The sequence below is a fragment of the Colletotrichum orchidophilum genome (genome assembly GCF_001831195.1).
Source record: "Colletotrichum orchidophilum strain IMI 309357 chromosome Unknown Scaffold_187.1, whole genome shotgun sequence".
NCBI lineage: Eukaryota > Fungi > Ascomycota > Sordariomycetes > Glomerellales > Glomerellaceae > Colletotrichum > Colletotrichum orchidophilum.
In genome coordinates, this window is record NW_019173143.1 from 1 (window position 1) to 27,751 (window position 27,751).

Below are 27,751 nucleotides of genomic sequence, written 5' to 3' on the forward strand. Positions count from 1 at the left end.
CCCCCCCAACCCCCCACCGAGTTGGTTGCTTCGTTGGGGATGAGACGGATGTCAAGCCGCAGACCTCAATTAGTTATATTACTTGAGAGGGAGTGGGACTGGGGAATCGGACGATTTGTGGCAGAGCGTGCCGGGGTGGTTAATAGAATGAACCGTGGGGAATCGCACGGGAAACAACATCAAAACCGTCCGGTTCACCGTTTGGCTCGTAATTTTAAGAAATAGTCGTGTGACTGGGGTAGTTTGGGAGTCCTAGGGGTCCCCACCCCATTGTAAATCAAGATCCGAGTGCATTAATGGCTAATTTTGATGGGCAGTCAAGGCTAGACTGGCAATCTCGACGTCCGGCGTAGCATCGACTAACACCGTTGGGGGACAACCCAGAAGGCAAGATGAAGAGGGAAGAATGTCGTCGTAGGAGGGAATAGGAGGCGCTGTAAATAAACACTGGGACGCTCCATAATTGGGGATTTCCCTCAACCGGATGCTGAGCGAAGGATTGTGTAACTCACATTTTTGACACATGCCCAAAGGCACCCGGCGTTTCACTACCAAGGGTTTTGTGGAATTCGAGAAATGACACCAAGGGCGGTTGAGCCAAGCTCACCTCCATCACCATCCACGTCGAGGCTTTGGGTCTTTGTATCAACGTGCTGCCAGCGCATATGCGGCTTTCTTTCCATCAGAGGCGTGGGATCAGGATTTAGCGATAGCTCCTCCGGTGGTCCATCGGTGGATGGGCCTCAAACGGTTGGGTGCGCGGTTGCTGGCTTGAAATGCAAGGCGGTCCCGGACAGTCGCCAGCTCTGCGAAGTAGTGGGTTATTACTCGACAATGCGAGGTTGCTTGGTCTCGTGAACGGGGGAGTCTACCTCCGGATGCACTTCCCCCTCAGGGATGATAAGATAAGACGGGCCAGACATGGGGCAAGTCGAAAGCCGGTGCGCAAGGATCGTCTTCTCGGAGGGAGGAGGTATTGGTATCCTTCCATTCGCCCCCTCTTCGAGAACAACACCGACACGAGATAATGGCCGTGGATGTCCCGTGTTCGGTCTGCGGGGACGACAGACGAGGACGGACAATGTTGAGCTGCGTTTGTCGACGCGCAGGCAGTTTGTCCCTGATATTCCCCATCCGCGCCGTTCTCACAGTCTCTCGGCCAGCTCGCTGTATCGCAGATACTCCTCCTCATGGAGACAGACACATTGTAATACCTAGCTGCAGGAAGACAGGTCAAATACGGTAGGAGGTCGGGTTGCACGGCGCTAGGCTGGGCGGTACTGCTTGGAGCGACTTGTAGCTAATGATTCGGTGCCGCATCTGCCACTGGGCCCTTTCCCCTCCACCTGTCAGAACTCAACTCCTGACTATAGAAGATCAGGCCAGCCATAGACAAGGTGCGGTTCGGCATGCGGAAACATGCTGCTGTAACTTGCTAATAAAGCCAGCCGTGCATCTCCGAAGCCGAGCTCTGGCGAAGAAGTTGCTTCGTCTTGGTTGGACGTTGACAATCCCAACATCCTGCCGCACCGCTCGGTCCAGCCGTGTATTCTTCTCATTTGCTGTTCCACCATCTCTCAAGTGATGGTCATTGCAGGTACACGCGAGGATCTCGGGAAGTTGATGTCGCGGAATAAGCTACTGGGAATCGCAGCACTGGAATTTTTTGGGTTCGGAACCGAAAATGCCTACCAGAATCTGGTCATTGCGTGCGGAAGTCCCGAAAGGCTTGAGGACGGTCCGCTTGAGAGATAGTTGAGGCGAGGTTATTCCTTGCAATTGTCGAGAGGAAGGACTTCGGGCCGGTAAGGGATCATAGGACGCTTGTCCTTTCGTTGGGATAACTTTTTCCACAATTAATCTTGAACCTACCAGCGCCTCTCTTACACGTCATTCATCAACGGTGACCCAGTATTGGAGCGGTTGGGACGACTGAGACGTGCAGGTCCAGCGAGTATTGAGCGGCCGAGGCGAGCTTCAAAGCCTGTCGGAGTATCCGTAGCATCTAGGAGATTTTTTCTTCTCTACTAATCAGATTCGGAACGTTACGGCAGTCAATCGGTACCTCGAGGGGGGATGCCGTTGGCGAGAGCGAACAAAGGGTAACGACGACGATGGCTTGGGACAGGCGACTGCGGCGCGATTGGTGAACAACACCAAGTCAGTCGCCCATTCATCACCAGCCATTTCGGTTCTAGGGCACGAGCTGGTGCAGAGCGAGCTGGGATGTTTCCTGCAGCTCGGGTGCCAGCACAAGCCATGTTCCATGAGGCCATGCTGTCGCTAGTGACCATTGCCATGCCGTACCAAGCAGTGCCATGTACTGCGAGAGTGTCCGTAGCAGAGTATCCGTAAACGGCCTAAGCTTGTCTCGTTTGACACTGTGGAAGTGCAGGCCTAGCTTGGTGCCTGTTGGAGATGAGGAGGGCTGGCCGGCTTGGCTCAGTTGAAGGACGAACAGGGCTGCTGAGCTGCGCAGCAAATGACTTACGTAACCGTCCTCCGACCGTTCTTCGACAATCCGAAGAAATGGAGGGAGGGTTGAGGTGGCGACAGCTGCGTCTTTGAGGTTGAAGTAGCTATGCGGTGGGCTTGACTAGGCCACACCAGCAAAGTCGACATGTTCGCATTGTGAGGGCACGGAAGAAATTTGAGTCGACAGATAGGCACTTTACCAATGTAGACATCTTAGGTAAGGGCGAAGCTGACAGCAGATGCAGCAGACGCCGCCGCCGCCGCCGCCGCAGCAGCAGCAGCAGCAGCAGCAGCAGCAGCAGCAGCACCGTGCCTCTCTCATCACTGTATCATGGGTCTTCCCTTTTGCTACGGAGTAAGTAGTTGAACAACCTCCTTCTTGGCTCGGCCATGTAGCTCGATCTACACCTCGAATTCTGCACCGTTCAACTCTTTCATGTCTTCATTCGCCGCGTTGCATCTGCCTGACTCGGGCCCAGGACTTTTGTCAAACCTCACACGACCCTTCTGCGGCCTGCGTTGTGTCGCTGGCAAGGCCGCAAGGGACGAATCGACTCGTCTGGCTGCAACTCGGATTTAAAAGTCACCTCATCTTCTCAATCACCAAACCATCACTGACGTAAATCTACTTACACATCCTTACCTCGTTTCCCGGGGCACTGTACCTGGCGCACTTTCAGCTCCCTCGTTCCTATCCAGTCTCACCAGTGAACCCTCGTCAGCCACCGCGCCAGATTACTTTCGTCCACAACGCCATGGCAGCAGCACCGATCGATAACCTCGACAGGCGATCACAGGCTATTCCGGGGCTGATCCGGCAGGAGTGATCCATCGAGTCGGGATACAGGCACTCAACGGAGGAACATCTTATACATATGCTCGACGTGACGAGACACGAGAGGCACGGGACCTAACCCGACCCAGTGCAGTCCAGGTCTACTGTTCCGACGTTCATCCACCGCTTTCGGAGCATCGCAAACCGTCAACCAGGGTCATCGGCATTGCTCTAGCGCCCATTTGACGCAAATCAGCACTGCCAGCTACACCTCGGTTTTTGGAGCGCCAGGGCCAGTGCCAGCGTCAGTTCCGGCCCCGAGCCATCAGCGTCAGCATCGGGCACCAGCCAGCCTGCCTTGCCCGCCTTCGCCTTGGACCCCGTCCGTCAAAATCAGCAATCCCGAAGTTCAAAGCCATGTACGGATACAGCGACAGAGTAGTCCGTACGTACGTCGCTGTCTCGTTTCGCCCACCCTTGAACATGACCCTGACTCCATCGCGCCCGTCTCCATCAGCGTTGTCTCGACCCCCGCTCCATCGGATCTACCAACCTACGCCGGATTACACCCACCACTGAATCCTGGACTCCTGGCGAGCTAAGACTTTCTGGGTACCTCGGACGCACACGTACGCTGTTCACTGCCTGTTCACATCGCAGCAGGGAAACACCCACTGTTCCGGCTGAACAAAGAACAGGGAACCCTCGACTCTGGTGAGTCGAGCCTCTCTTTCTTCCTGTACGGGTACCCCTACCCTGAATTCTCTGCTCTTTTACTTGGCCTCACACCCACATGGCTGTGCAACTATACCATAGTATCCGCCGCTTCCACTACCACTGGAGCCAATGCACTTCCCAGGACCCAACGCATCACTTGACGACGAGTCGTCGGTGTAATGGCTTGCCGGGCTGGCTGGGGGCCCAAAATATAGCCCAAGTTATCTGTACCAACACCGCATCTCTTCTTCAACCTCGGGTTCCGTATCTCGTGCAAGACCAAGTACATCCATCCTCTCGTCATTGTTCCATTGGATTCTGCATGCGGAAACGGAAACGGCTACCTTAGCACCCTGCGTGCGCGGTATGGATGTCACTGGGACACCGTGGACACCGTGGACCGCAGAATGGTCTGGCCGTGCATTGCATCGCAGCGCATCGGAGCGCAACTCAGCAGATGCCCATCTAGCTCGGTCGGGTATGAGTGCTTCCACTTGTATGGCTGAGATGTGTGATGTTGTGGTCACACCCCCACCGTCCAGAGTTAAGGAACTCTCGCGCTCTCCCGCAGCCACGAGCCCTCTCTTCCCGGCGTGGATGTGTGTAGTCCACCAGACTAGCAGGTTGAGGTGGTGAGGTAAGCCTGGGAACGCCTCGCCTCGTTGCTTGGGTCTCCGTTTTAATCAATCCTGCATTGGCGCCTCCGATGAAGTGTGCCCTGCATGTCCATTTTCCCAATAAATAACAACATAACCCACCCCCCTCCCCAGACCAGACCCAAAGCTCCACCAGCCACCCTGTCCCCTGCTCCACGTCTGTTGTTCCTTGTCTTGTCTTGGTTGTCATTGTGAGCGCTTCTCCCGCCTTCGACCTGGCGCCTGGCTTGCCTGGCTCTGGCTGGACCTGGACCCGGTCCTGCCTCTCTGCTTATTAGATCATCATTGACCGACTGACACAATTCGCCTCCAGTCCTCTTCTATTACTTCTACTCTCATTCATCACCTCTACTTTCCCTCGCTCTCCTCTTGCCTCTTTCACCTTTCTTCATCCCATCTCGGTCCCCTCACATCTTCCGCCTCGCCACGCAGCTGCCGGATCCCAACGAGTCAACCTCTGCGATCAAGTCCGACATCGTCCCTCGACGCCGCAGCTTACACACCATCAACCACTGTCGCTCTCCGACGACCACACCAGAAAACACATTATCAACCCCCTCCCAAACAACCACCCATCATGCCTCAGAAGAAGATCCGCTGCACCTTCAAGGAATGCAAGGACGCCGCTCAGCGCATCGTCGGTGACTGCGGATTCTGTAACGGCCACTTCTGCGGCAAGCACCGTCTTCTCGAAGACCACAAGTGCGACGGCCTGGAAGATGTAAGTTCTGCATCCAGATCAGTTTCTTCGTGGCTTCTTGGCCTCAGCACCGTGTTACTAGATGAAGAGCTCATTTGCTAACCCACGTGCTCAGTGCAAGAAGCAATCACATGCGCGGAATGCGGCGCAACTCGAGAGCGAGCGCACTCAAGTTATCCGCGGGGTATAATCGCATCTACAAACACCAAGACCCGATGCCAACCGCACGCCACCATGGGGGCGCAGTCATAAATACTCGTCAGGATGCCACGAGTTAAGCCTTTAGGGCCGGACACTGCTTGGATAATACCAGCGGCTGGTAGGCCAGCGTAGGGCGCAAGTCTCATCCCCTTATCGCACGTCCTCCTCAAACGTTGGGACCTCTGCACGACACGAAGGATCAGTTTTTTTTTTTTTCGACACAGTTCTTGCGAGATTTTTTCAAGCTCGCATTATAACGCTGCAGCAGTAGCTAGCGACAGCGGCGACAACAGCGTTCCTCGCGTCATTTGCACGATTCAAAGCGGCATCCCGTCCGAATCGCTTACACCCATGATGTATATCATATTTCGGCTTAGGATAGCTCGGCCTCATACTTCCTCTGCACGGCGTATCGGCGTATAGTTCATTTGGAGCGGTCGCCAAGCATAGGGTTGGCCATCAAATTTTGACAATTATTAAATATTGACTCACTTCATCACATCTGATCTCTCTCTCTCTCTCTATCTCTCAGCCCTTTTTTGATAAATGTATTATTTCATGTTTCACGACTAGCCGAACTGACTACTACAAGATCACATGATATATGGCATTTCCGGCAGCGGAGTGGGCAGCGAGTCGCCGGGGTCAGTTCAGAGTCATCCGCCATTTCAGCCGAATGAAACCACGGACGAACATTTTCAAAAGTGCGTCAAAACTTTGACCCTTTTTTTTTTTACTCCGTTACCACCTTGTTCCAGAACCTCGATGAGGAGAGGCGCCGGCGGGCAAAGAAATCTGTTTTTTTTCCTTCGGTCCCTGCAAGCTGTGGCACGCTGTGCTTCATGTGGCCGCTTTCGTCGTCCTCTGACCTCGCGAGTCAGCCACCCTTCCGCCCTCCGCCTGCGCCGATTTCCACGTCACACTACCTCATGGAAAGTGGACGACAATGACGGCACCACGGGGGGGGGGAGCACGGGCGTAAATGGACCCAACGGGGCGAATTCCGGTCTATCTCCGATATCGTATCTGAGTCGCCCCCTTCTTTCTCTGGCTTCTACCACCGTCTGTCGTCTTCTCTCTTTCTCTCGGACCAGCTGACCACACACAGTGTCGGGAACAATCGGCAGGCACGGCAAAGCCTCTTTTCTTATTCCGCACCTCGAAACTCGGAATTCCTCCGAATGATTCGGCGCCCCGCTCTCCACCGATGCCCCCGAAAGGTTCAAGCAGGCCCCGGGCATTCCGTTGGTCGCGTGGTCGAATGCGTTGCCGGCGGACATTCACGACATTTCTGCAATTCCGCGGCTGCGCTGATGTTGCGCATTCGAGTACAGCGTTATCAATGGCCATGACAAGATGGTCAAATGCTTCATTTGTGATGAGTGTTGTACAATATGGTTTCGCTTCTTTTTTTACCGGGATGAGCCGCCCCTGCGACTTCTTCGCGGTGCATCCGTATTCGCAACTACGTTCGGTTCATCATCTGCCGGAACCGGCTCCCCCATGCCTTGATTCACAACCACATCACGAATTACCTGCTCCTCGTTGATGACTTCTTCTGCCTTGATGACAACCTCTCTGGCCTCCTCCTCCTCCTTCACTTCAACCTTGACCTGCCTCGCCTTGCGTCCCTCATTAACCTTCTTCCTCTCCGCCGCCTTACACAACCCTCCCAACCCCAGCTCGCAGTTGCCGCACTTGCGTCCGACAGGGAGGCAGACCGTCTGTCCGAACCCGACGAGCAGCCAGTTGATCTCGCGCCACTTATCCTTCGGCAGCCAGCTCTGCAGCGCGTGCCGCGTCGCCTCGGGTTGCGTCGTCTTGTGCCAGCCCCAGAGGTTCGTTATGCGGTGCACGTGCACGTCCACGCCGATGCCCTCGGTGCGGTCCCAGGCCGCCGAGAGGCAGAGATAGGCCATCTTGGGCCCCACGCCGGGGAGGGAGGTGAGACCTTCGATCGTGTCGGGGATATCGCTGTCGAATTTGTCGCGAAGGATGATGGCTGCTGCTTTGATAAATCTGACACACCCAGAGTGAGCACTTTCCACTTGCACAAAATGATCGAATGTGAACCCCTATTTCGCGTATGACCGTCGCCAGAGAAGACTTACTTTGTCTTATTATTGTGAAAACCCACAGCCCAAATCAACTCATTCAGCAAAACAGGCTCCACGGCCAAAATATTCTCCAAATTTAATCCGGCTGGCGCGGAGGGTTCATGCGGAGGCAGCTCCGTCATGAGCCTCTTCATAGCCACCGCGTTGACCGTGTCTTTCGTCTGGCTCGAGAGCATGAGCGCGATGAGAATGTGGAACCGGCGGTCGCGCTCCGAGGCGTCAGGGTGGAAGAGGCGCTCGCAGCCCATTGTGTCAACAGCGGCGTCGCGCGCCGCGCCGTGGAGGCGCATTTTCTTTACAGCGTCGTAGATTTCGAGCCAATCGGAAGGGGGTTCGATGTGTGGTGATTCTAAGGATGGAGAGGTACCGTTGCCGCGGATGACGCGGGCTGGTTTGCGAGCTTTGCGTGGTTTCGGGGGGGATTGGGTTTGGTGGATCGTGGATGTCGTTTCGGTTTCGACGTGGTCGATTTTGATTCTGGCTGGTGATGTTGTTGCTGCTGCTGCGGTAGCGACTGCGGCGTCTGGTGTACTGTGGCCATCTTGTTCCTCCGTCTTTGCAACCCTTCTCCGTTTCCTGCTCCGCGGATTCGGGACTACATCTTCAATGTCGGCGACGCCCAGTACTAGATCATGAAGTGCGGCTTCTGTCGCCGTCGCCGCCGCCGTCGTTTTGGATTCCGTGGCAGAGGCCGAAGATGTTGAGGTATATGCGAACCGCGCAAGTGAGGAGCGCGTCGTCCGGCGGGTTTGAGACGGCTGTTGTGATATTGTTGATGATGATGTCGGGGAGGAAGGGCGAGGAGCCATCTTGTTCAAGAGGGCAGATGTCTCTTTTGCTAGTTTCGAGGTCTTCATTCTGAACTACCCAATTGCCGCGACCTCGGCGGAGACGAACATTGGGAGGTTAGAAAAAGTGGTAAGAACCATCGAGAGTTCTCACATCTCCCAACTGAGTTATGTTTGGACGCCAGGGTCGGTCGACGAAGCTCTCAACGACGCAATTGACTTTTCCGAGCGATAGACACCCTCAACCGTCGGCGTAATCGGAAACTCATTGGTCCTGGACTCTCCAGAATATGGGGGGCCCACGGACCATCCCGTCCAAGGGTCGTGAAAGGGAGGAGGGGCGGAAGACCCCTGTGGGCCATGCCTGTTACGAGTCTAGTGCCGCCTGGGGAGCCGGGATGGGCCAGAGTGCGCCTTCCGAATAAGCGAGAGGGCCAAATCCTTGTCTGATGACGCCCCGGAGACTCTGGAGGATACTTGGAGGGTGTGAAGCGAGGCGGGATGCGAGAGGCCCTTTCTGGGGAGAGAAGAGTTGGGAAGATGAGGCGGCTCTACTATGGGTCGAGGCCGGAATAGACTGCATCGAATGGATACCTCGTTTTGTGTTTGGTTTCTGTAGAGTCAGGTGATATGAACAGTACATCTCGACTCCAGGGAAAGGGGTGAGTCTGATGATACCTACAATTACCAATGAAAACATCTGACTGAGATGAAAAGACCTTAAAGGCCACTTTTAGTGGCGTGGTATGGCATCACGGAAAATGTAATTTGGCAACCTGATCAGATATGAGCCTTGAAGGGCCACACACACACTCTTCACTCCAATCATTACCGAGGTACCAAAAGTCTACGATTGTAAACATACGGTTGAACATAATTTGTAAAGGGGGTAATTTAAGCTCTCCGAGAGGAGCAATATTTCTAAATCCATCGCTTCTCCAACTCGAACGCCGACTCCAACGCGGACTCAAAAAAGAAAAAGACGAGCAACTCATCTAGACCGTAAACTCTTCGTTGAGCCAGTGCTTGAGCACGACATGGCCTTCGCTAAACGTCTTCTTTTCCCATCGCACAATGATAGCGGCATGGCTGTGCCGGTCCTTGTGAATCCAAACGGGATACTTGTGCCAGCCCACGGAGTCTAGTGCCTGGATCATCTGGAACTGGTAGGGCGCAAGGGCGAGAGTTGGCTGCGACGGCATCGACATGCGTCTCTCTCTAGCCAGCAACTGTGTGGTGCTACGATCCATCTCAACCTCGTCCAGATCCTCGTCCGATTCACTGCCCAGGAACTGCTGGTCCTGGGAGCTGTTGAGGGTCTCGTATACATGCTCCACTTCCTCTCGAATCTCCTTCATCCACAGCGGGCCGCGGTACTCGTCAATCGCCACGCCTGCCAGGCCCTTCTCATGCAATTGGATGCGTTTCGATGATCTAACAGTCTGAACGACAGAGCTGATGAGAAATGCGATTATGCCAATGGGGACGAAAATTGTGAGAGCGACGGCGAAGGGGACGCGCTGGATCCACTTCCAGCCCGCACCGGCAACAGAAGAGAGTGTGGCCGGCTCCGAGATCTTTGGCTTTGGCGCCACGGGATGGCTTGGGTCCAGAATGACATCCTCGTAGCCGTCCAAGAAATTGGCCTTGATCTTGTCGATATTGGTGTAGGGGTCGGTCTTGGTAATGCCGGTAGTATAGTGCACGGCACTTCTGTCGTTCACGATATTGGTGTATAGGGTGTGACGCTTAAAACGTTTCAATCCGGCAAGGAAAATGGAGTTCGGATCGGCCAAGACTGCGAGGAGTGGTCGGCCGGTATCGCGGAAGTTGTCGATAGTGAACAGCTGACGGCCAGACATGGACAGTGTGCGAGCTCCGAGAACGTTCCACAAATGGTTGTGCCATCCCCGAAGCGGCGTGCGAACACCGAGGTGTGGCGTGGCAAAGGTCACAAAGTTCTACCACAGGTCAGTCGTCGTCTTCTTCTCCGACGTTAGGGGAGAGCTTTCATACCATGCATTCCACAGTGTCGAGGATGCCCTTGGAGTGAAGCAGGCCAACGGCGTAGCGGGAAACGAGACCTCCGAGTGAGTATCCGACGACGCTCAGCTTAGTGATCTTACCGCCCTTCTCCTCGATAAGGCGCAGCTCCTCCTCAATCTCGGCGCACACGCGCTCACCACCACGCTCGATACCATCGTACGTGAACGAGCCACTGTTTCGCTTTGCAAGCAACAGGTGTAGCTTGTCGGCGGAGTACTTGGCGCGCAAGCTTTGGGCGATCTGGGCCATGTGGTTGGGGTTACCCCAAAGCTATGGAGCCGAGGCGGCGTCGCGTTAGCTCAGGAACAATCATGACGTCGTCGGAAACGGTGCACAAGGGTTCTGCAGAGCCCAAGACGAGGGAATGACATGGAACAAGGAGACGGATGTGAACGAACCCCATGAACCAGTACGCAGAGATGATCGGCCTCTGCGGTGCCGCCGGTGTAATCCATAGTGTAGTCGTCGGATGAGATCAGGGACCGGTCAATGGAGCGAACAGAAAAGGGCAACAACGTTGAGAAAAGTTGCGATGGAGAACGTCGAAGGGAAACTCTAGTGGGACGCGCTCCGAGTTAAATTCTCGGGGCGACCACAAGAGTCCCTCCAACGGACAATCCGCGAAGCCCGACCGTAGGGGGCGCCTGAAGTCCGCTCAGGACAGAACTGCTTAGGTTGTGAAATTCAATGACACCGACACTGGGCCCCAGCAGCACGCCGCCGCACTCTAGCGGAGCGGCGTTTGCTGTCGGGTGTTTGTGTCCCCTTGAATTAAGGGGGGAGATAAGGCAGCTGTTGCTCCGGTAGTCTCCTATGGGGGTGTGCTTCGAGGCGCTATTGGGTGGGGTGCCGTGCGCCGCGTGGCTTCAGCGGCCTGATGATTCGCCTTTGCAGGCTGCAGTCACTCGTCTAAGCTGCTCGTAAATCGCGGAGTCTCCTTGGCTGCACGCTGTACAGAGCACTCCGTACCGTGCGGGAGGGAACCTTGACTGGAATGGAATGCGCGCACGCGACGTCTCGATTGGGACCTTGCTGATAGAGTGGAGGGCTGCAGCGTAACGGGTACGAGTGTGCGGCTAAGGTGGGGTGGAATCAATTTGTCCGGATGGCGATCCGTGACCACGCCTCGAGATGCAGAACTCTCAGCTTGTCAGTCTGGTTTGGGTGAGCTCGCAAGATGGTCGATGTTGGGGAATATTTCGGGACGAAGGGACGAGAGTGCTGTGAGATGGAGGGGACCCTGAGAACGCGTGCAAGCCGCTACTCCTTGCTAGCAGTCGATAGGGCTGATTGGTGAGAACCCAATTCGACGTTGGAGTTGAAGTTCGTCCACCACGTCCAAGGTGTCGCGCCGGGGCTATCCAGCTTTCTCGTCTCGTGCATGTAGCCTGTTTGGAGCAGGTCATTCGTTGCGCGTCAGCTCGGCATGCCCAGAGATTCAGTGCGCGAACTTTCCCGAGGTGGTGGGCAACGAAGGCCTCATTTATAGACACTCCCGAGAAGATGGAATCGCCCAGGAGCCAGATTGGTTTGTGAACCCCTCGCTCGATCTTGCTCCTTGATAACGGCCTCTTCGATAAACAAACTCAGAACATGTCTCCCGGCCGTACTCTGCACTATTGGGTATTCACCGCCAGTAGCTCCTGTCCAACCGTTGCACCGCGATAGGCAAGTCCATCCTCGAGACCAGGGCTGCCCATGGTTTCGCCAAACCGCTTGGTGCCACTAGCACCCACCGGGGCTCTGATGCCGCAGACCCGTTATCAGCGGCAACAGAAATGGCTGTGGCTTCGTTGGCGTCCTTTGACTCTCCTGCTCTGCGTGTCTGCGTCACCCTGCCCATGCAAGGAAGGGCCAAGGACTGCACTTTCATTATTGTGTACGCAGTAACTCGAGAAACGAGAGGTGGTGGTGGTGGATAAGAGAGGACAGGCTGATCACCAGGTCCATCACATGCGAGACCATGTCTGTGCAGCCCCGTGCGGATCCGATAAGAGATGTCGGATCTGGCGAGCACAAACAACTGGGCGCACGACGTGGCCTGTCATGTTGCCGTTAGATGTAAGCAACGAGAATGATAAGGTGCAAGATGTCGAGCATGCTGCGTAAAGTGGAAGCCCCGGTCATGTATCCGTATTCCCAAGTTGCCTCGGCGCCCGTGTGTATCTGTCTGATTTTGGGCCGCCAAAGATGAGACGGTAGATGAAATAGAGTTTGCGTACCTGGAACTACCGTGGTAAGGCTCTTCCTGGGGGGAGATATCGCGGGCCTACTGATTTCCTAAATTTCAGGAACGAAGATGCCGGGGTTGTCTAGAAAAGTGACAGGTCGATAGCAGACCTGTGTGGCCTTGCCGCTTTGGGGTCGCTTTGGTGTGTTCATATGCAGGTAGAGATGGTAAAGGCTGGAACACTCTCATCTTGACTCGGGCGGGTGATGTAACGGCGTCGAAACAACTCTCAATTGAAAGGGACAGAAAGGGTGCAACCTTCGAGCTCAATTCCAGCCTGCACTACGTCAGCCGTCCAGCTCGATCTTTTCCTATTGCGTGTTGCCTTATCTTACAAGGACATGAACACTTTGGCGAGTTCCATCGTTGTGTGCCCGAGTTGCGTGGCAGTGACAGGCGAATGTATTGGAAGCTGCGAAATCCAAACCGGCAGACCTACTGGATGCGGCGGCAGGGTGGGTGGATGCTACCTACCAATGGAAGTTACCAACCGTCACCTCAACGTTCCTGACGCGACGCACCTACCTACGGATACCGTGCTACCTTACCTATTCTCGGGTGCCGGCCCCACCAGAGCTCCAAGCTGGTCGCCTTACCTAATACTTCCAGACGCTCGGAGCCTCCCTTCATCCCAACTCCGACGGCATTCGAGACACATCAACCATCTGTGACGCTGTCCCAAACCAACCCATCTTTATGCCTTGGATGTTTCCGTTGTTGTCTTCTGGATCATCACACCAATCTTATTCCATTCTTGTGTCAGCCTCGCCCGGTCTGCACGCCTCACCGCCCAAGGTCCCTTGGTCTGTGGGCCCGCGAATTATCCGACTGGAACGTCACAACGACATTGGACCCGTCTGCGTCTGCGGTTTTGGCTATGAGATCCTCGCACCATTCCCCCGGATCTTCGAGGCCTTAATCGGCGCTTTCACGCTCAATCTACCTCTTTCCCTCTCGTGCCCACCCAGGCTCTTCACACGCCAACAGCCCGGTAGTCTCAATCCACTCTTTCTATCTGCGGCTGTGTCTGTGTCTGCTTCTATCTGCGAACGAGGCTCTGGCAGTCTCTCGTACCTTCCCTCAGCTGCGTAGCAACAAACGATAGAGGAAGCAGCAACGTCAGCCGCTCCCGCCATTGTACCACAGAACCATTGTATCTACACAGTTGCGGGGGAAAGTCTTATCACAATGTCCTTTGTAGACCTCAAACACATTCCCTGTCCCAAGGGAGAGCAATGCACAGCTTTCATGTGCCTCTTCCAGCATAAAGCTGACAGGGATAAGATGGCGGCACCGTCAGCACCGGCACTCAACGCGTCAGGAACGTCGGCAAAAAGGTCGACTGATACCTCGACGGATGCAACCCGGGATGGCCCTCGAAAGCGTCTGAAGGTTGCCCAAGACGTCAGAAACCCCGCCGATTCTACAAGAGCTCCCACTCCTGTCAAAACGGGCTCAAAACAGGACGTTACCGCACCAAGACTGGATGGCAATCTGTCACCTGTCGCTCGGCCCATCTCACCTCCACCTTTAAAGCGCCCGCCATCCTCCACGTCGTCGACCGTGGGCAAGACTCTGCAGTCTACATCAGTCGCGCCTTCTCTCGCTTCGTCCGACCTTCGGAAGTCACTGAATCACTCTGCCTCAAGCAGGTCCTCTCCTTTATCAACATCAATTAATCCTCCAACTAAGCGTAAGGCTGATTCACCTGCCACCACATCTTCTTATTCTTCTACTGCCAACCCAACAACAGGTCAACAAGACACTGCTTCCCTTCGCACTCCATTGACCCCCTCCAAGACCGAGCCAACTCCGAAGAAGGTTAGGAAGACCGAAGCTCTCAACCCTCGTTTACTTAAGTCATCACCGGCAAAGTTTGAGATTCGATTCAAGCTCGTGCAGCTGCTCCATGAACAATACACACGCCTGAACAACGAACTCAAGAAGACTGCCAAAGACGCGGAAGAGAAGCAGCTCGCCCTCACAGACCAGGATCTCATTTGGAGAGTCCTTGACGAGGAAGAATCCACAGCAATAGAGAAAGGCGCCATCTACTCAAACGTAATCAAAAACAAAATCATGCAGTACAAAAAGATGACAGTCCTTCAGTGGAAGGAGGAGAGAGTCGTTCAACGCCACCAAACGACCCAAAAGGGTCCTCACAACAAGCTTCCCGTGTCTCCCAAGAAGATAGTCACGGGTTTAACCCCTGCCCAGGAAGTTCAGCTTGTTCGCCAACTTATCACCCCCATCGACGGCCTTGCCGCCCATGGCTATGTCTCATCTGTTCCTGCTGATGCCGATATCCAAAAGGCTCGTGAGGGTCTTGATGCTGCAAAAGGTTGGGAGAAGTGTGATCGCTGCGACAAGCGCTTCCAAATGTTCCCGGGAAGAAGAGAAGAGGATGGAGCTCTCGCCTCTGGCGGCAGCTGTACCTTCCACTGGGGCAAGACCTATTTCCCCGAGCGCCAGTTGGGTGATAGATCCCAGCAAGCCAAACGCTACCGATGCTGTGGACAGGCCGTTGGAGACTCCGCCGGCTGCCACTCCAACCCTCACCATGTTTTCAAGGCATCGGATCCGAAGAGACTGGCTACTGTTCTGAACTACGCCGAGACGCCGGTCAACCCCAACGCTCCCACCGACAGAGCCGTTGGCTTCGATTGCGAAATGTGCTACACAGTCCATGGCCTTGAGCTCATCCGCCTCACTGCAACATCTTGGCCTAATGGAGAGGAGCTGTTGGACGTCCTTGTTCAGCCCGTCGGTGAGATCCTTGATCTCAACTCGCGGTACTCGGGTGTGTGGCCTGAAGACATGGCATCCGCAGAACCCTGGACTGCAAAGGAAGAAGACCCAACTCCTGCCCAGGCGAAAAAGATGGCGAGCCCCAAGAAGACGAAGAAGAAGATGAAGATTGTGTCGTCCCCTGAAGTTGGTCGCGATCTTCTTTTTGCTCTCATCAGCCCCGACACTCCACTGATTGGTCACGGACTCGAGAATGATTTGAACGCCGTTCGCATCGTCCATCCCACTGTCATCGACACCGTGCTTCTCTACCCTCACAAGCATGGCCTTCCTTATCGCCTTGGCCTCAAGATGCTGATGGACAATCTCCTCAATCGCAAAATTCAAGTTGAGACGGCTGGCAAGATTCAGGGGCACGACAGTGCGGAAGACGCCCGGGCTGCGGGAGATCTCGTGCGTCTGAAGCTCTCGGGGGAATGGAAGAGCATGAAGCTCAAAGGTTGGAAGCTCGAGGGTGGTGAATTTGTTCCGCCTGGTGGAAAGGTGGACGACTTCAATGGTCACCTGACCGCAGAGTTCCTTGAAGCTGCTTTTTAGAGGCGGGTGGACATTATACATGGCTGATTTTTTTGAGAACTTGCGCTGGCGTTGGGGAGGACTCGGGGTCCCTATGATGCCTTGGGTCGATGGGCTTTTGCCGTTATGATACCTGCCCTATGAGAGGGTTTCCTTTAATACTAATGGATTCTTCGAGCCGCTTTGAAGTAAGCTGTCCTGGTCATCTTCTGATGTATGAAGGCCCTCAATGGCCATGACGATTTCATACGTCGACGTCAAGGCGAATCCTGCGGCCATCCGCTCTCCTCAAGTCCCACGCATGACCCCTGTTTGACAACTCATAGCCCAACGAAGACCTGTCTTTCTGTTCGTGCTAGGTCAGTGGGCGTGAGACAGTCGCTGGAACAGAGTATGAGTTGAAACGAATGAGCGAGAGACACGAGGTATGTGACTGGAGTACCTGGTACAGAGGGCCATGTCTTTGGGAGGATTAGTAAGGCTCTGTTGCCAGTTGAGGATCTGATTCTGCCTAGGCGGTATGGGAATCTTCGATTCTTGTGGGACACCGTAGCTTACACCGGTCTTTGCCCACGCGCTGAGCATCCATAGCCGATGAACTGGGGCAACTCAAGAGTTCTCTCTTCTTCTAGAACTATTGTAATGTAAAATGTGTGAATACTTTAGTAGGGGGCAGCTTTCCCTTCCAATACGTGCGTTTGTCTTCATAATGTGTACAGAGTCCTCTCAGTCATTGCGATGAAGGAGAGAGTGGCGTCTTAAAATCACTGATACGGTCTTCAACTAAGTTATTGAATGACCAAGAGCCGCTCAGCCGTATTTTACACGGTATATTCTTCAACCCAGCCAAAAGAACGAGAGACCTTCACAAAAACGAAGCATGAGACACAAATTCAGCGTGTGGAAAGGAGGCAGAATTCATTGCCCTATGATTACACTTATTGAAGCGGTGACTTGCCTTCAAAGTCTATAGTACAGCGTCGCCTTTTTTTCACTCGTTCATTCCCCGCCTCTTTTGCCATTTTCGCAATTCTCTTACGGCCGGCCGACGTTCAACAACATCTGGTTACCGTTCTTACCGCCGCTAGGCAGGTACGCAACGTTAGGATTCGATGACAGCGTCGCGGCAATGTCCCTGGCCGCCTCAATCTTTCTAATTTGCACCAGGCCGTCGCCGTTCTTGGCAATGGCCTTGCTGATGGTCTCGGCGCTCTCGGCCTCGCCCTCGGCGCGGATGACGTTGGCCTGACGTTCCTGCTCGGCCTTTTCGACGATGAAGCGCGCACGCTCGGCGTCCTGCTGGGCAATCTGCTTCTGCTCGACGGCCTTTGTGAACTCCTTACCGAACGTCATGTGCGTGATGGAGACGTCCTCGAGGGCGATGTTGAACTCGGCGGCGCGCTTACGGAGGTCGGAGCTGATGCGCTGCGACACAGCCTCTCGCTGGGTGATGAGCTCGGCCGCGTCGAACTGTGCGACGATGGACTTGAGGACCTCGTTTCCGATGGAGGGGAGAACCCTTTCGTCGTAGTCTTGGCCGAGGTTCTGGATGGGGTATTGGTGGTCAGTGTTGTATGGGGGACGGTATTTTCAAGAGGCTCACCTGGTAGATCTTGGGAAGGGCCTGGACTTCGGGCCGGTGCAGCACACGGAGGGTCAGGCTGACCATCTGGAGATCCTTGCTACCCGTCGTCGTCGCGATGTTTCTCGGCTTCGTCCGCACGTCGAAGACGATGCTTCTCTGCAGCCACGGCACGAGGAAGTGCGTGCCCTCGTTGATGACAGTATCCTTGACACCAGAAATCCTGTCAAAGATGACTGCTCTGGATCCACCCTTGACATCGTAGATCGACGACTGCACAACCGCGATACCGATGGCCGCAGGGACGGCCATGCGGTACGCAAAGCCCAGAGCTTGAGCCATTATTGCGGACGGTGGGGAAAAAGGCGACTGGATTCGGTGTGTGCAATGCGTTCAGAGGGAGGTTGCGAATCCGCTGGGGGTATCGCGGGCTATCCGAGAGAGCTTCTGGGCGATTTAGTGGTGGGCTGGTGGTGCAATGTAAGGACTGGTTGAAGCTGCCAAAAGCTCCTCTCACAGATGCGGCGGTAAGCTCCGTCATGGAATTTTGGAGACTGGGCGACCGGGGTGGTGGTGACGGTTCGAAGGCAGAGAAGTGCGCTAAGCCCAATGGGGCCGTGCGCCTCAGCTTTCGGGTTCGGCAGGAAAGGGACAAGATTTGAACCTCGTCTGATTCGACCCTCTCCGTTTTCCAGTCCGACAGAATCGAATCTCAACCCGTGTTGCACATTACCGTCCACCACAGCACACCGCCACGATGAGACCTACGCAAGCTCTTATGGGAGGACCTAGCGTCCCTCACGGAAAGTACTCTCAGTAAGTAAAGTCTTTGCTGGTGGTCAATTGAACAAGGATCGGGCAGAGGCATGCGGGCTTTTCCGAGTGGGAAATCATGAAGTTCCCTCTGCCCGCCGCGCCACGCACCGCTTTCAATTGCATTCTGTGATTTTCTCGCTGACACTTGGATAGCTACCTCGGTTGGTGGGGACACATTGGTACGTTTTCTCGCAACTTCTTCGATGTCGAAATATGATGGCGACGCGGCTAGGCAATGGATGATGGTCCCGGGATCGAACATGGGAAGGAAGAGGAGGGACTTGTCCAGAATCTTGTGGCCTGCGCCATGCGCAAACGAAACGCATTTCGAGCCGAATATTGGTACTGACGAATTTGCAGGTGGCGAGAAGCAGAGAGGAATCATCACCTACGGCATCACCCCCAACCGTCAGAACCCCTTCGCCGGCGCCGCCCACGACGCCGTCTTCAACACCTGGCGCCGCTTCAGCCACCAGGTCCTCTACTTCCTTCCTCCCCTGGTCGCCGGCTGGTACATCATGGACTGGGCCACCCACCGGTCAGTCATCCTCACGGATTCTCTCCCGACAACAACGAGGGCATCCGACGTAAAGCAACATCGCATACTAACATTCGATGCAGCAACCACTACCTGAACTCCAAGCAGGGCCGCGCCGAGTTCAGTGACGAGGAGTAAATGTTCCTTCTCGAAGAAGGCGGACGACGAGTGCTAGAGGCGGATAACGATTCCCTGTGTCAAAACACGTGTATATCAACTACGTAGAGGGGGAGACATGGAATAGAGCCCCATTTGGACGATTTAAACATTCCACATGCTCCATTCTTGCAGACATGTCAGATGGGCTAGTCGCCGACTCATTCCTCATTTTACGACGAAGCTCCTTGAGGCCTGAGAGCATAGAGGCAAGCATCCAAGTCCAAGATGTAGCACCATCCTGCTTTACAACCTTTACAACAAGACCAACTACCTGATCTTTGGTGACTGAACAGAAAGGCAGTAAAGTGATTAAGCTTGACTTCTCAATGTGTCCTTGTTGTTACCGGCCAAAACGGGATCATATCCTCGGCCCTGACATTGCGCTGACATTTGCTCAACATCTGGATCCTGATTGGCTATATTCAAGCACGTGACTTTCACACCGAGGTTAGACTCTCGGTCAACAGTATCCGGCACGGATATACCTATCCCCCGAACTTTCCCAGTCGCACAGCTGCAAAGGTGGGGCTACCTAGGGAAAAAAGTTGCATTAGTCTACAGCAAAAAAAAAAAACCAAGCCTATTAATCTTGCCGCGCCCAAAGCTTCATACCACGACCGTCGCCGCCCACCCCGGATTCCCTCGACCTCGTCCTTCCTCACTTGCCAATTGTCCTTGAAATCAAAAGGTCTCAAAAAGGACCCATCAATAGTCACAATGGCCGCCGAGAAGCCCGACCGTAAGGAGAAGAAGGACAAGAAGCGATCCGTGTCCGACGGCGCCATCAAGAAGGACAAGAAGGACAAGAAGGATAAAAAGGATAAGAAGGAGAAGCTCGAGCGCGCTCTCGACGAGCACCTCCAGGCCGACGTCGCCGCCACCGCAGTCGCCAGCGGCGAGATCGCGTCAAAGACCCCCGCCGATGGCCTCCCCGTCGTCGGCGCTCTCGTGCCCTTTGCCGTGCCGTTGGCCGACGAGAAGGCCATGAAGAAGGTTATGAAGTCCATCCGCAAGGGTAAGTCCTACCTTCTTTCCTTACAACACAATTCTTTCACGGGAACGCTGTCAAAGGCAACTCTATATTCTCCCCCGGCCTAATCATGGCACTTTGCGACCCCAAAATCCAGACGACTAACAACCACGTTACATACAGCCGCCAAGAACAACACCCTCAAGCGCGGCGTCAAGGAGGTCGTCAAGACCCTCCGCAAATCCCCCGCCGCAGGCCCCGGAAACACGGCTTTCCCCGGCGTCGTCGTCATCGCCGGCGACATCTCCCCCATGGACGTCATCTCCCACCTCCCCGTCCTCTGCGAGGACCACAACGTGCCCTACATCTTTGTCACCTCCCGCGCCGAGCTCGGTGCCGCCGCCAAGACGAAGCGCCCGACTTCGGTCGTCATGGTCTCGGAGAAGCGCTCTGCCGCCGACGCCAAGAAGGCCGAGAAGAAGTCGTCTAGCGAGGCCAAGGGTGGTGACGATGAGGAGGACGACGGCGAGGATTACTCCGAAGTGTACGCTGCGCTCGTCAAGCTTGTGCAAAAGGAGACTGCCAAGCAGTCTTTCTGGGCATAATCGCCTTTTGGGTCCATCGGCACGGAACAAAACGACACACGTTGCGTCAAAGGAGTGCGTGCTTGTCGTTCCAATCACATACAATCAAGGTCAGCTGAGGAAATGATGAATTGTCATACTATATGGGGTAAAAAAGCTGTTTGGCTGGTTTTTTAAAAAGAGAAGAATGGCGTTTTAGGGCAACTTTTTGGGGCATGGGGTAGTACTTGTCTGCACTACTCTCTCTTGAGTCTCTCTCTTGAGAAAAACAATATATGATTTTACATCATTACAACTTCCGTTGGAACCTTTAAGGGTGCGGAGGTGTGGAGGAATTGCTTGACCTGCTCTCAGACACGGGATGTCGAGAGCCTTTTTCCCAGGTGATTTGTTGGTGAATAAGGCAGCCATGTCCTGCTGATGAAGCAGGTCGGCCATTTACGCTGTGGTGATGTTCACCCTGCAAAGAGTTGCGTATATTCTATCCAAGCACTTACACTATTCTCCTAATCCAGTAGCAGGTTGACAATGTATGGGCGCAAAATGCAAGGCATGTTTGGCCATGGTTCTTTGGTGACCCGCATTAGTGCCAAATTATGGCCATCAATGTTGAAGTGACAAGGCAACTATGGGAGTCGTAACGAATGGGACGACAATGGTTCAGTGCCAGGATCAAGGTCTTTGTTGTGGCTTCCCAAACAGCATATACGTTACTGCCCCGGTGTGTTGAAATTCTCGTCACAGCTCATCACAATAACCAAAACATAATTCCAAGAAGCCTCATAAAGTGAGTTGATCGATTAAGGGAATCATGGCTTGAGTAGACGTAATAGTGTAGGTACATGACAATGACCTTAGCCGCAATTGCTAGCTATCTTTGAACCCCATGTCCTCATCCCATCCAATACAGCGGTAATAGCACACGAGCAATCTATTGGTGAGCGCTCGAACAATCGCAACACATAGCCCTTTAGTCGAAGGGGTTGGTGCGAGTTCCCCACCAGGTGAGGAAGACCGACAGACCGACAGTCTCAATGACCTTGGCCAGAACACTGACGCCAACGGTGTCGACGGGACGCTTCTCAACGAAGACCTGGGAGATGTACTGCGGCTATTAGATAATGGGTCATGATGAATCGGCAGGAAGGTATGACATACGCCGGGAGCAGAGGTAGCGAAGAAGATCAGAGACCCGAGGTAAGCAGCGCCCTTGTAAGACAAGGTGCCGGTGGCGTTGATGAGGGCACCAACACCGTAGGACTGAAGGGCAGAGCCCACGAGGGAGGTGCCCCAGGCGACGGCAGCACCCTGGGCCTCCTTGGAACGAGCGAACTCCTCCTTGGTGTTGGCGGCCTTGGCGCGCTGGTAGGTCTGGCCGAAGATAGGGGTCAAGACTGTTGAGAGGCAAGCTTGAGTTAGCTGATACAATTATGGAATGGCGCACTGGAAGTGGGCTTGTGGAGGATTTCACGTACCAGCAAGCTCAGCCGTATGGTTGAAGATGGTGCCGAGGGCAATGGCCGAAGGCTTGACGGGGGGGAGATCTGTCGCAAAAGGGTGGTCAGCTATACTGCATTGACGACGGCTGGGTTCGTCCTCGAGTCCAACATAGACACATCATCCCGAGGGAAAACTCCCTCAAGGGATTTTGGACTGAGGGCATATGTAGAGCAGGCGCGATGCTTCCTCCAGCTTCTCATCCACAGCGGAGACGGGCAGCGACTTACAGTGCAAAGACATGATGACTGATTTCGGGGTATCTTGTTGTGATGGAAAAAGAATCAATTGGTCTGGAAGAAGTGATGTAAATAGGTACCCCGAGCCAAATGGGTGGGAGGGGAAGGCTTTTATGTGCTAAGGGAGACTGGGCGCGAGCAACCTGTGACCTCAGCCTCAGCATGCAAAGAGGTAGCCGGAGCAAGGCAAGTGCGTCCTGCCCGTCGTCCCAGAGCGAAACAAGAGGAAGCTACCAGTACCTCAGGCGCCGCGAATGGAAGGGGCCAGATCGAGGTCTCATTCCATCATCGGTTGGACCTGATTTCCCTCTGGCCAGAAAAGCGTGAAGCATGAGCTACACTACCCGCACTAAAGCGTAGCTGGGCATGGTACGAAGCAGGGGGTGGAGGCCCTAGGTACAGAGAGCCATGTCACAGAGCTCTCCCATCTCTCTCTCTCTCTAGTGTCTGCACTCAGATCAGCTACCTATGTGCCTTTTCGATGTGTCAATGTGTGTCCCAAGCTTCTGTAAACTTAGGCTATGCCTCTTTCTGTCGCGTCGCCCAGCAGTCGATGTCGTGGTGTCGTCACCTGTCGAATGATGTCACCACCCACCTTCCCCGCTGAACCCACAAATTACAGGCCAGGCGGCCCAGGCCCCATAATTGCTCGAATAATTGGGCGAGACCTCCCGATGGACCTCTCTCCCTGGGCCCGCATAGGTACCCAAGCTATCCGCATCTATTCCGTCGCCTCTGCCGTCTGGGATTACCTAGCACATCATCTCCCCTCGCTCCCGTATGCTTGAGCTTCGCCCGCGTTGGCCCGCGTTGAGTACTCTGCGACGGATTCCCGGAGCGTGTCCTCCACGACTCCCTGTAGCTTCTCACCCGCACTTGCAAACACGCGGTGGAGAGATTGACCAAATCTGGAGCAACATGATCAAGATTAGATTTCCGGGATTAGTACACATAACGTATCACTCATACCCGAGGCAAAAGATGCCTCGCTATTTCAGTTTTGTACATGTCGACCCATGAACTGCGCCTCTTTTCCCGGCCTGCCAACTTCTGCATGTAGCTCCGGCCGAGTCTAGAAACGCATTCGCAAGGGTAGCTGAGCTACCTGACGTACGGATGGTATCATTACAGCACGAAATTCCGTTCGTCAAAGTCCAGTCGCCTTCAACTGTGCCCAGCTGCTCTAGCTCAGGCACGAAGGAATATGGAAATGGCGTACAGCTCGTCATTTTGCTCAACGTCCGCAAGATCCCTAGGTCTACTCACTTACATTGACCAAAGCAAGCTTAAACACCTAGAGAGACACACCATCACCACTTTTCGCCTGCAGTGCATAATTCCGCTGAACGTTGGCAACCAACAAAAAGGCTGGTGGCCTGGCATGTATTGCTGAAGCTTTACGGAATCGTACCGACATTGCGTCGTGCCGCCCAATAAGCACTCTCACCATTCCTTTACCAAATGTTATTAATACAGCGCTGCACCACGAAGTTGAAGCCGCTGGTGTTCGCTTTACCATTTTCATGCCAGTACACCAGTTCCCTTCTACAGTAGTTCTACGCCATATGCTGACCATCTTCGCCTCCACGCAATGCAAGTAGCGCCCTCACATCCGACACATACTGGAGACCTTCGAGCAGCGGCACAAGGTGCAAAAGATCATTGTCTGTCGGATCGTTGATCCAGCCTTGGATAGGGATTGCGTTATCTAGCGATAAACCCCATGTCAATCGGAATTCCACAGGCAGATGGGTTTTCGGCAGTACGCACCTTGATGAAACATATAACTTAATGGACTGTTATCCAAGATCATGACCTTGCTCAAGTCCGGCTCAACCGAACTAAGGTCCTTGATGAAGGCTCCCTGTCGAAATGTGCAGTGCTGTCTGTAGTATCGCGCCGAGAAAAATTTCCTCTCCGCCTCCAACCAGTCAATGACGGGGTCGGCATACTCCTGTACTGAGGCCGTGAAGACGACGAGATTGTACCATTTGCAAACCTTCATCGCCCAATTAGCGTCAAGCACTCCTCAAGTTATCTTGAATGATTCTTACCCGACGGAGGAAATCATCGCAGTGTGGGCGCTTATTGACCCAATATAGTATGGGATGCTGCGGTCCGATAGACGTCTGGCCTCCAGCACCGACGTAGGTCTGGTTCAATCTGACCTCGACCATGTGTCCCGTGCTCATGCGTCCACCCTTGGACATACTGTGAATCAGAGTTTCGTCTAGATCCAAAATGAGCGTCTTTTGATACTTGGGGTCGGTTGAAGGCTCGAGGTTCAGGTATGACGGCTGTCGTCGAGGTATCAAGGGTCGAGGAGGGGCTGGTGTCTTTGGATATCTCGTCAGCGCACCTGCGGGAGACGTCGGAGACTTGAGTTGTGCGGAAATATCGGAGCCAGATTCACCACCGCCCTTGGGGCGTGTTGCGGCAGACTGTGTCTTGCGATGCTTGCGTTGCGGAAGAGCATCGTCACTGTGTAGCTTTATACGAATGGATCTCCGTGCCGGCGCAATCTCTTCCGCTGCAGACTTTGAACGTGAGTGCCGACCGGAAGAGCCCCGGCGTCGGCGATCGGCGTCGGAGTCTGATTCTGAAGATATGCCCGAAGAAGATGAACCAGATGATCCCACTGGTCTTGAATACGCAACCCCTCCATATCCGGCGCTGCCCTGCCGACCCGACTTTTTGTCCAAAGAATCAGGAAAGTCAGTCGCAAGCTTTTTATTGTTTCTGTCGTGCAGACCGAATAGTCTTTTTAGCTGGAAAAAGGGCGAGAAACTCCCTGCATCGTCGTAAAGGAAGGCAATCAGATATACACCCGGGGTGGCAAGAGTGGATAACACCCAGCGGAGAGAGTTGATAAAACCAGCAGCGATGCGCCGAGGCAGTGAGTGCCATGAAGATGACCTCAACCCTGCTTCTTTTGACTCTCCTATTAGCGGCGTGGCTTCGCTCTCGAGATCTAGTGCTCCATGGGCGTCGTTGCGCTGTTCAAAAGCTGACTTTTCGAGGGGAAAGACATCCTCGTCTTGGTCGTCGCCCTGTTTCTCTGCGCCTTCGCTGCCACGGTGGTCGCTGTCAGGTTGGACGGTCAATCCCAAGGAGCCAATGGAGTTGGATCGCGACGCAACCGGACTCGGTGGCGGAGAGACGCGAGAGGTGATGATGTTCAGGGAGTTCATCTTTGATAGAATATGCAATCCATGAGGCATGGAGGGTCGAGGGCGGATTGCGATGCGGAAGTAGAAGGGTTCAGGGGACGTCGAGGGTCGATAGTAAGGGGTGGTTTCGATGGTCAGGAATGTTCCAGACGTTCCGCGCGACGAAGGAGGCGATATTATAGCAGTCGCGTCAGGAGAAACGGGCGTCGAGGGAGTACTTCGAATTCACCACAGTTGGATAAAGCGAGTGTAGGATTGTCAATCGTCTCAAGTGCGTCGCTGGTCGCTGAATCTGTGGTGTTTGGTGGGATTGCGTGAGGTTGAGATGCTGGACGGGTCTGTCGTCGGTCGTGCTTGTGGTCGTGGTCGGGGAACGCAAGCCGTGGGCTGGCCAGATGGTTTCCCCCCAAAATCCAAGAAACGCAACAATCAGCTCGCCATGAGCGAACGAGGCCCTAGAAAAATGAAAGCGCGCGGTGGTGGCGCTGGCGAAAAAGGTTCGTCCGTCGACAGCTAACAGACGCTAAAGCGAGATATGGCCGTCAGCGCGCAAACCTGTCGATTGGACCTTGTGAGGGGAGAGAAGGTGTAACAGGGTCAGTCGGGCTCTCGGGAGTTGGAAGTATCGAGGCGGCCGGGATGCGGTAGCGTTCAAAGGCAATGGATGAAATGGACAGTGACCTGGTCCGTGACTGGAGGTGCCGGCGAGCAGTCCAATAAGGTGAGGTGAGGTGAGGTAGAGGCGCGAGTGGAAGCTGTGGAAGGGAAGCAAGCGGAGGGGAGTAGCAGCAGCAGCAGCAGCAGCAGCAGCGCAGTAGCAGCTCAACACTATGGAAATCTGCTGGGTTTGGCAGGGTAGGACCGTAGTAGCACTGGGATCCGATGGCAACTTGGAAGAACGGTTTGATGCCGGTATTGACGGTACTGGCCCAGGGCTGACCGTGGGGTTACACTGACTGTTGACCCTTGTGGGGGAATGGGCAACGAAGATGGGTTCACGTGTCGAATCGTTCACTTCCTTCCACTGGATATCTCTTTCCGCCTCATCCTTCCACTCGCTGCCGCCTGTTGCAGTTTTTTGAAGATGCAGGACGAGGGCGGTAGGCGGGCCAGCTGCTGCCAAGCGGCTACCTTACCTAGTGGATGTACCTCAGCCCACATTCAAAGGTATCTTCCCCAACACAAACTGACATGATGAGGAGTGGGAGAGTACCTGAGGAACTACCTGGCTACGGTATGTATGAATCAGTTGACCTCCTGACACACTCCCTACCTTATTACCTTCACTGTCATAGATAGGTACGGGTTTGTGGACACTCCCCTACTTCGCTTTCTTCTTCATCAAAACCTGCCACCAGGGCTCGTAAGGGCAAGGATTCGTGTAAAATGATTGAAAACGTCCGTCAGCCGATACCGAACTACCTTGCTCTGACTGATGACTGTGTGCTCTTTTTCCATGTGAAAGAGAGCCTCTCCACTTTTGCCGTCGTTGTTGAGGGTTTGATTGAACAGAGACGGGGCCGACAAGGCCGACCGGGCATGAATCGGGGGCCGCATTCTGCAGCATCGAAATCTTTGACGGAATGCGGCCTCTTTTGGGCCTCGCAAACCCGATCCATCACTTTCGTATCCGTGTTCCAATGCCGCTCAACCATTCGCTCTTCGTCCTTATCCACCGGCCCTTCTATCTACCTGGAGTGTCGGAAAGAAGCCCCTCTGAGAACCCTAGCTGCCACGCATTCATAAAAGACTCAATCGAGCAGCGAGAAGAAAGTGACATGAATAAGGTATCGTCTACACCAATTAAGGGATGCCTTCTGTCATCCGATGCTCGTACGAGAGCCTTGTCGTGTTGGGTGTGGTTGCGTCTGAGACGTCAATTGGATGGCTTACCTAGTCCGAAGACTTAATTTGCAACCCAACTAGTAGGCCGCAACATCATGTAGTAGCGGAAACTCGCAATACTGCTTTCTACCACATTTGATATTCTGCATCAGATGTCAAGAGGAGCGCGTAAGGAAAAGCCCTCGTTGCGAAACCAGGATAGAATACAAAATTGTGACCATAGCTTACATATCTGACTCAAGTCCTTCTGATGGACATCTGGTACCTCACTATGGGGTTTGTAGCAATGTCGCACACATATTCTCGCAACTTGTCTCGACAA

General features: G+C 54.2%; 11 protein-coding genes across 11 annotated transcripts; 5 read left to right on the forward strand and 6 right to left on the reverse strand.

Annotated features, from left to right (window-relative positions):
• Positions 1–5,200: 5,200 nt before the first annotated feature.
• Positions 5,201–5,513, forward strand: CORC01_13294 (AN1-type zinc finger protein; the record flags this gene model as incomplete). Its single annotated transcript, XM_022624911.1, has 2 exons — positions 5,201–5,344; positions 5,439–5,513. The coding sequence occupies 2 exons, from the start codon at positions 5,201–5,203 to the stop codon at positions 5,511–5,513; spliced, it is 219 nt and encodes a 72-aa protein (XP_022468549.1).
• A 1,423-nt stretch (positions 5,514–6,936) lies between these two features.
• Positions 6,937–8,498, reverse strand: CORC01_13295 (HhH-GPD superfamily base excision DNA repair protein; the record flags this gene model as incomplete). The annotated part of the gene is made up of 2 exons (XM_022624912.1): positions 6,937–7,543; positions 7,636–8,498. The coding sequence occupies 2 exons, from the start codon at positions 8,496–8,498 to the stop codon at positions 6,937–6,939; spliced, it is 1,470 nt and encodes a 489-aa protein (XP_022468550.1).
• A 926-nt stretch (positions 8,499–9,424) lies between these two features.
• Positions 9,425–11,029, reverse strand: CORC01_13296 (uncharacterized protein; the record flags this gene model as incomplete). The annotated part of the gene is made up of 3 exons (XM_022624913.1): positions 9,425–10,390; positions 10,446–10,745; positions 10,874–11,029. Coding segments are annotated over 3 exons (1,422 nt in total), but the record flags the coding sequence as incomplete, so codon positions are not given.
• Positions 11,030–13,893: 2,864 nt separating this feature from the next.
• Positions 13,894–16,050, forward strand: CORC01_13297 (exonuclease; the record flags this gene model as incomplete). The annotated part of the gene is made up of 1 exon (XM_022624914.1): positions 13,894–16,050. The coding sequence occupies one exon, from the start codon at positions 13,894–13,896 to the stop codon at positions 16,048–16,050; it is 2,157 nt and encodes a 718-aa protein (XP_022468552.1).
• A 1,014-nt stretch (positions 16,051–17,064) lies between these two features.
• CORC01_13298 (SPFH domain/Band 7 family protein) lies at positions 17,065–17,953 on the reverse strand (the record flags this gene model as incomplete). Its single annotated transcript, XM_022624915.1, has 2 exons — positions 17,065–17,574; positions 17,633–17,953. The coding sequence occupies 2 exons, from the start codon at positions 17,951–17,953 to the stop codon at positions 17,065–17,067; spliced, it is 831 nt and encodes a 276-aa protein (XP_022468553.1).
• Positions 17,954–18,368: 415 nt separating this feature from the next.
• On the forward strand, positions 18,369–19,103 carry CORC01_13299 (UcrQ family protein; the record flags this gene model as incomplete). Its single annotated transcript, XM_022624916.1, has 4 exons — positions 18,369–18,427; positions 18,581–18,606; positions 18,788–18,965; positions 19,049–19,103. 4 exons carry the CDS (start codon positions 18,369–18,371, stop codon positions 19,101–19,103), a joined length of 318 nt encoding a protein of 105 aa, XP_022468554.1.
• Positions 19,104–19,841: 738 nt separating this feature from the next.
• On the forward strand, positions 19,842–20,699 carry CORC01_13300 (ribosomal protein L7Ae/L30e/S12e/Gadd45; the record flags this gene model as incomplete). The annotated part of the gene is made up of 2 exons (XM_022624917.1): positions 19,842–20,139; positions 20,278–20,699. The coding sequence occupies 2 exons, from the start codon at positions 19,842–19,844 to the stop codon at positions 20,697–20,699; spliced, it is 720 nt and encodes a 239-aa protein (XP_022468555.1).
• A 949-nt stretch (positions 20,700–21,648) lies between these two features.
• On the reverse strand, positions 21,649–22,418 carry CORC01_13301 (uncharacterized protein; the record flags this gene model as incomplete). The annotated part of the gene is made up of 4 exons (XM_022624918.1): positions 21,649–21,783; positions 21,837–22,072; positions 22,154–22,222; positions 22,406–22,418. 4 exons carry the CDS (start codon positions 22,416–22,418, stop codon positions 21,649–21,651), a joined length of 453 nt encoding a protein of 150 aa, XP_022468556.1.
• Positions 22,419–23,970: 1,552 nt separating this feature from the next.
• Positions 23,971–25,605, reverse strand: CORC01_13302 (dullard-like phosphatase; the record flags this gene model as incomplete). The annotated part of the gene is made up of 3 exons (XM_022624919.1): positions 23,971–24,122; positions 24,185–24,413; positions 24,469–25,605. The coding sequence occupies 3 exons, from the start codon at positions 25,603–25,605 to the stop codon at positions 23,971–23,973; spliced, it is 1,518 nt and encodes a 505-aa protein (XP_022468557.1).
• A 968-nt stretch (positions 25,606–26,573) lies between these two features.
• Positions 26,574–26,666, forward strand: CORC01_13303 (uncharacterized protein; the record flags this gene model as incomplete). Its single annotated transcript, XM_022624920.1, has 1 exon — positions 26,574–26,666. One exon carries the CDS (start codon positions 26,574–26,576, stop codon positions 26,664–26,666), a length of 93 nt encoding a protein of 30 aa, XP_022468558.1.
• Positions 26,667–27,002: 336 nt separating this feature from the next.
• Positions 27,003–27,239, reverse strand: CORC01_13304 (uncharacterized protein; the record flags this gene model as incomplete). Its single annotated transcript, XM_022624921.1, has 1 exon — positions 27,003–27,239. One exon carries the CDS (start codon positions 27,237–27,239, stop codon positions 27,003–27,005), a length of 237 nt encoding a protein of 78 aa, XP_022468559.1.
• Positions 27,240–27,751: the final 512 nt, after the last annotated feature.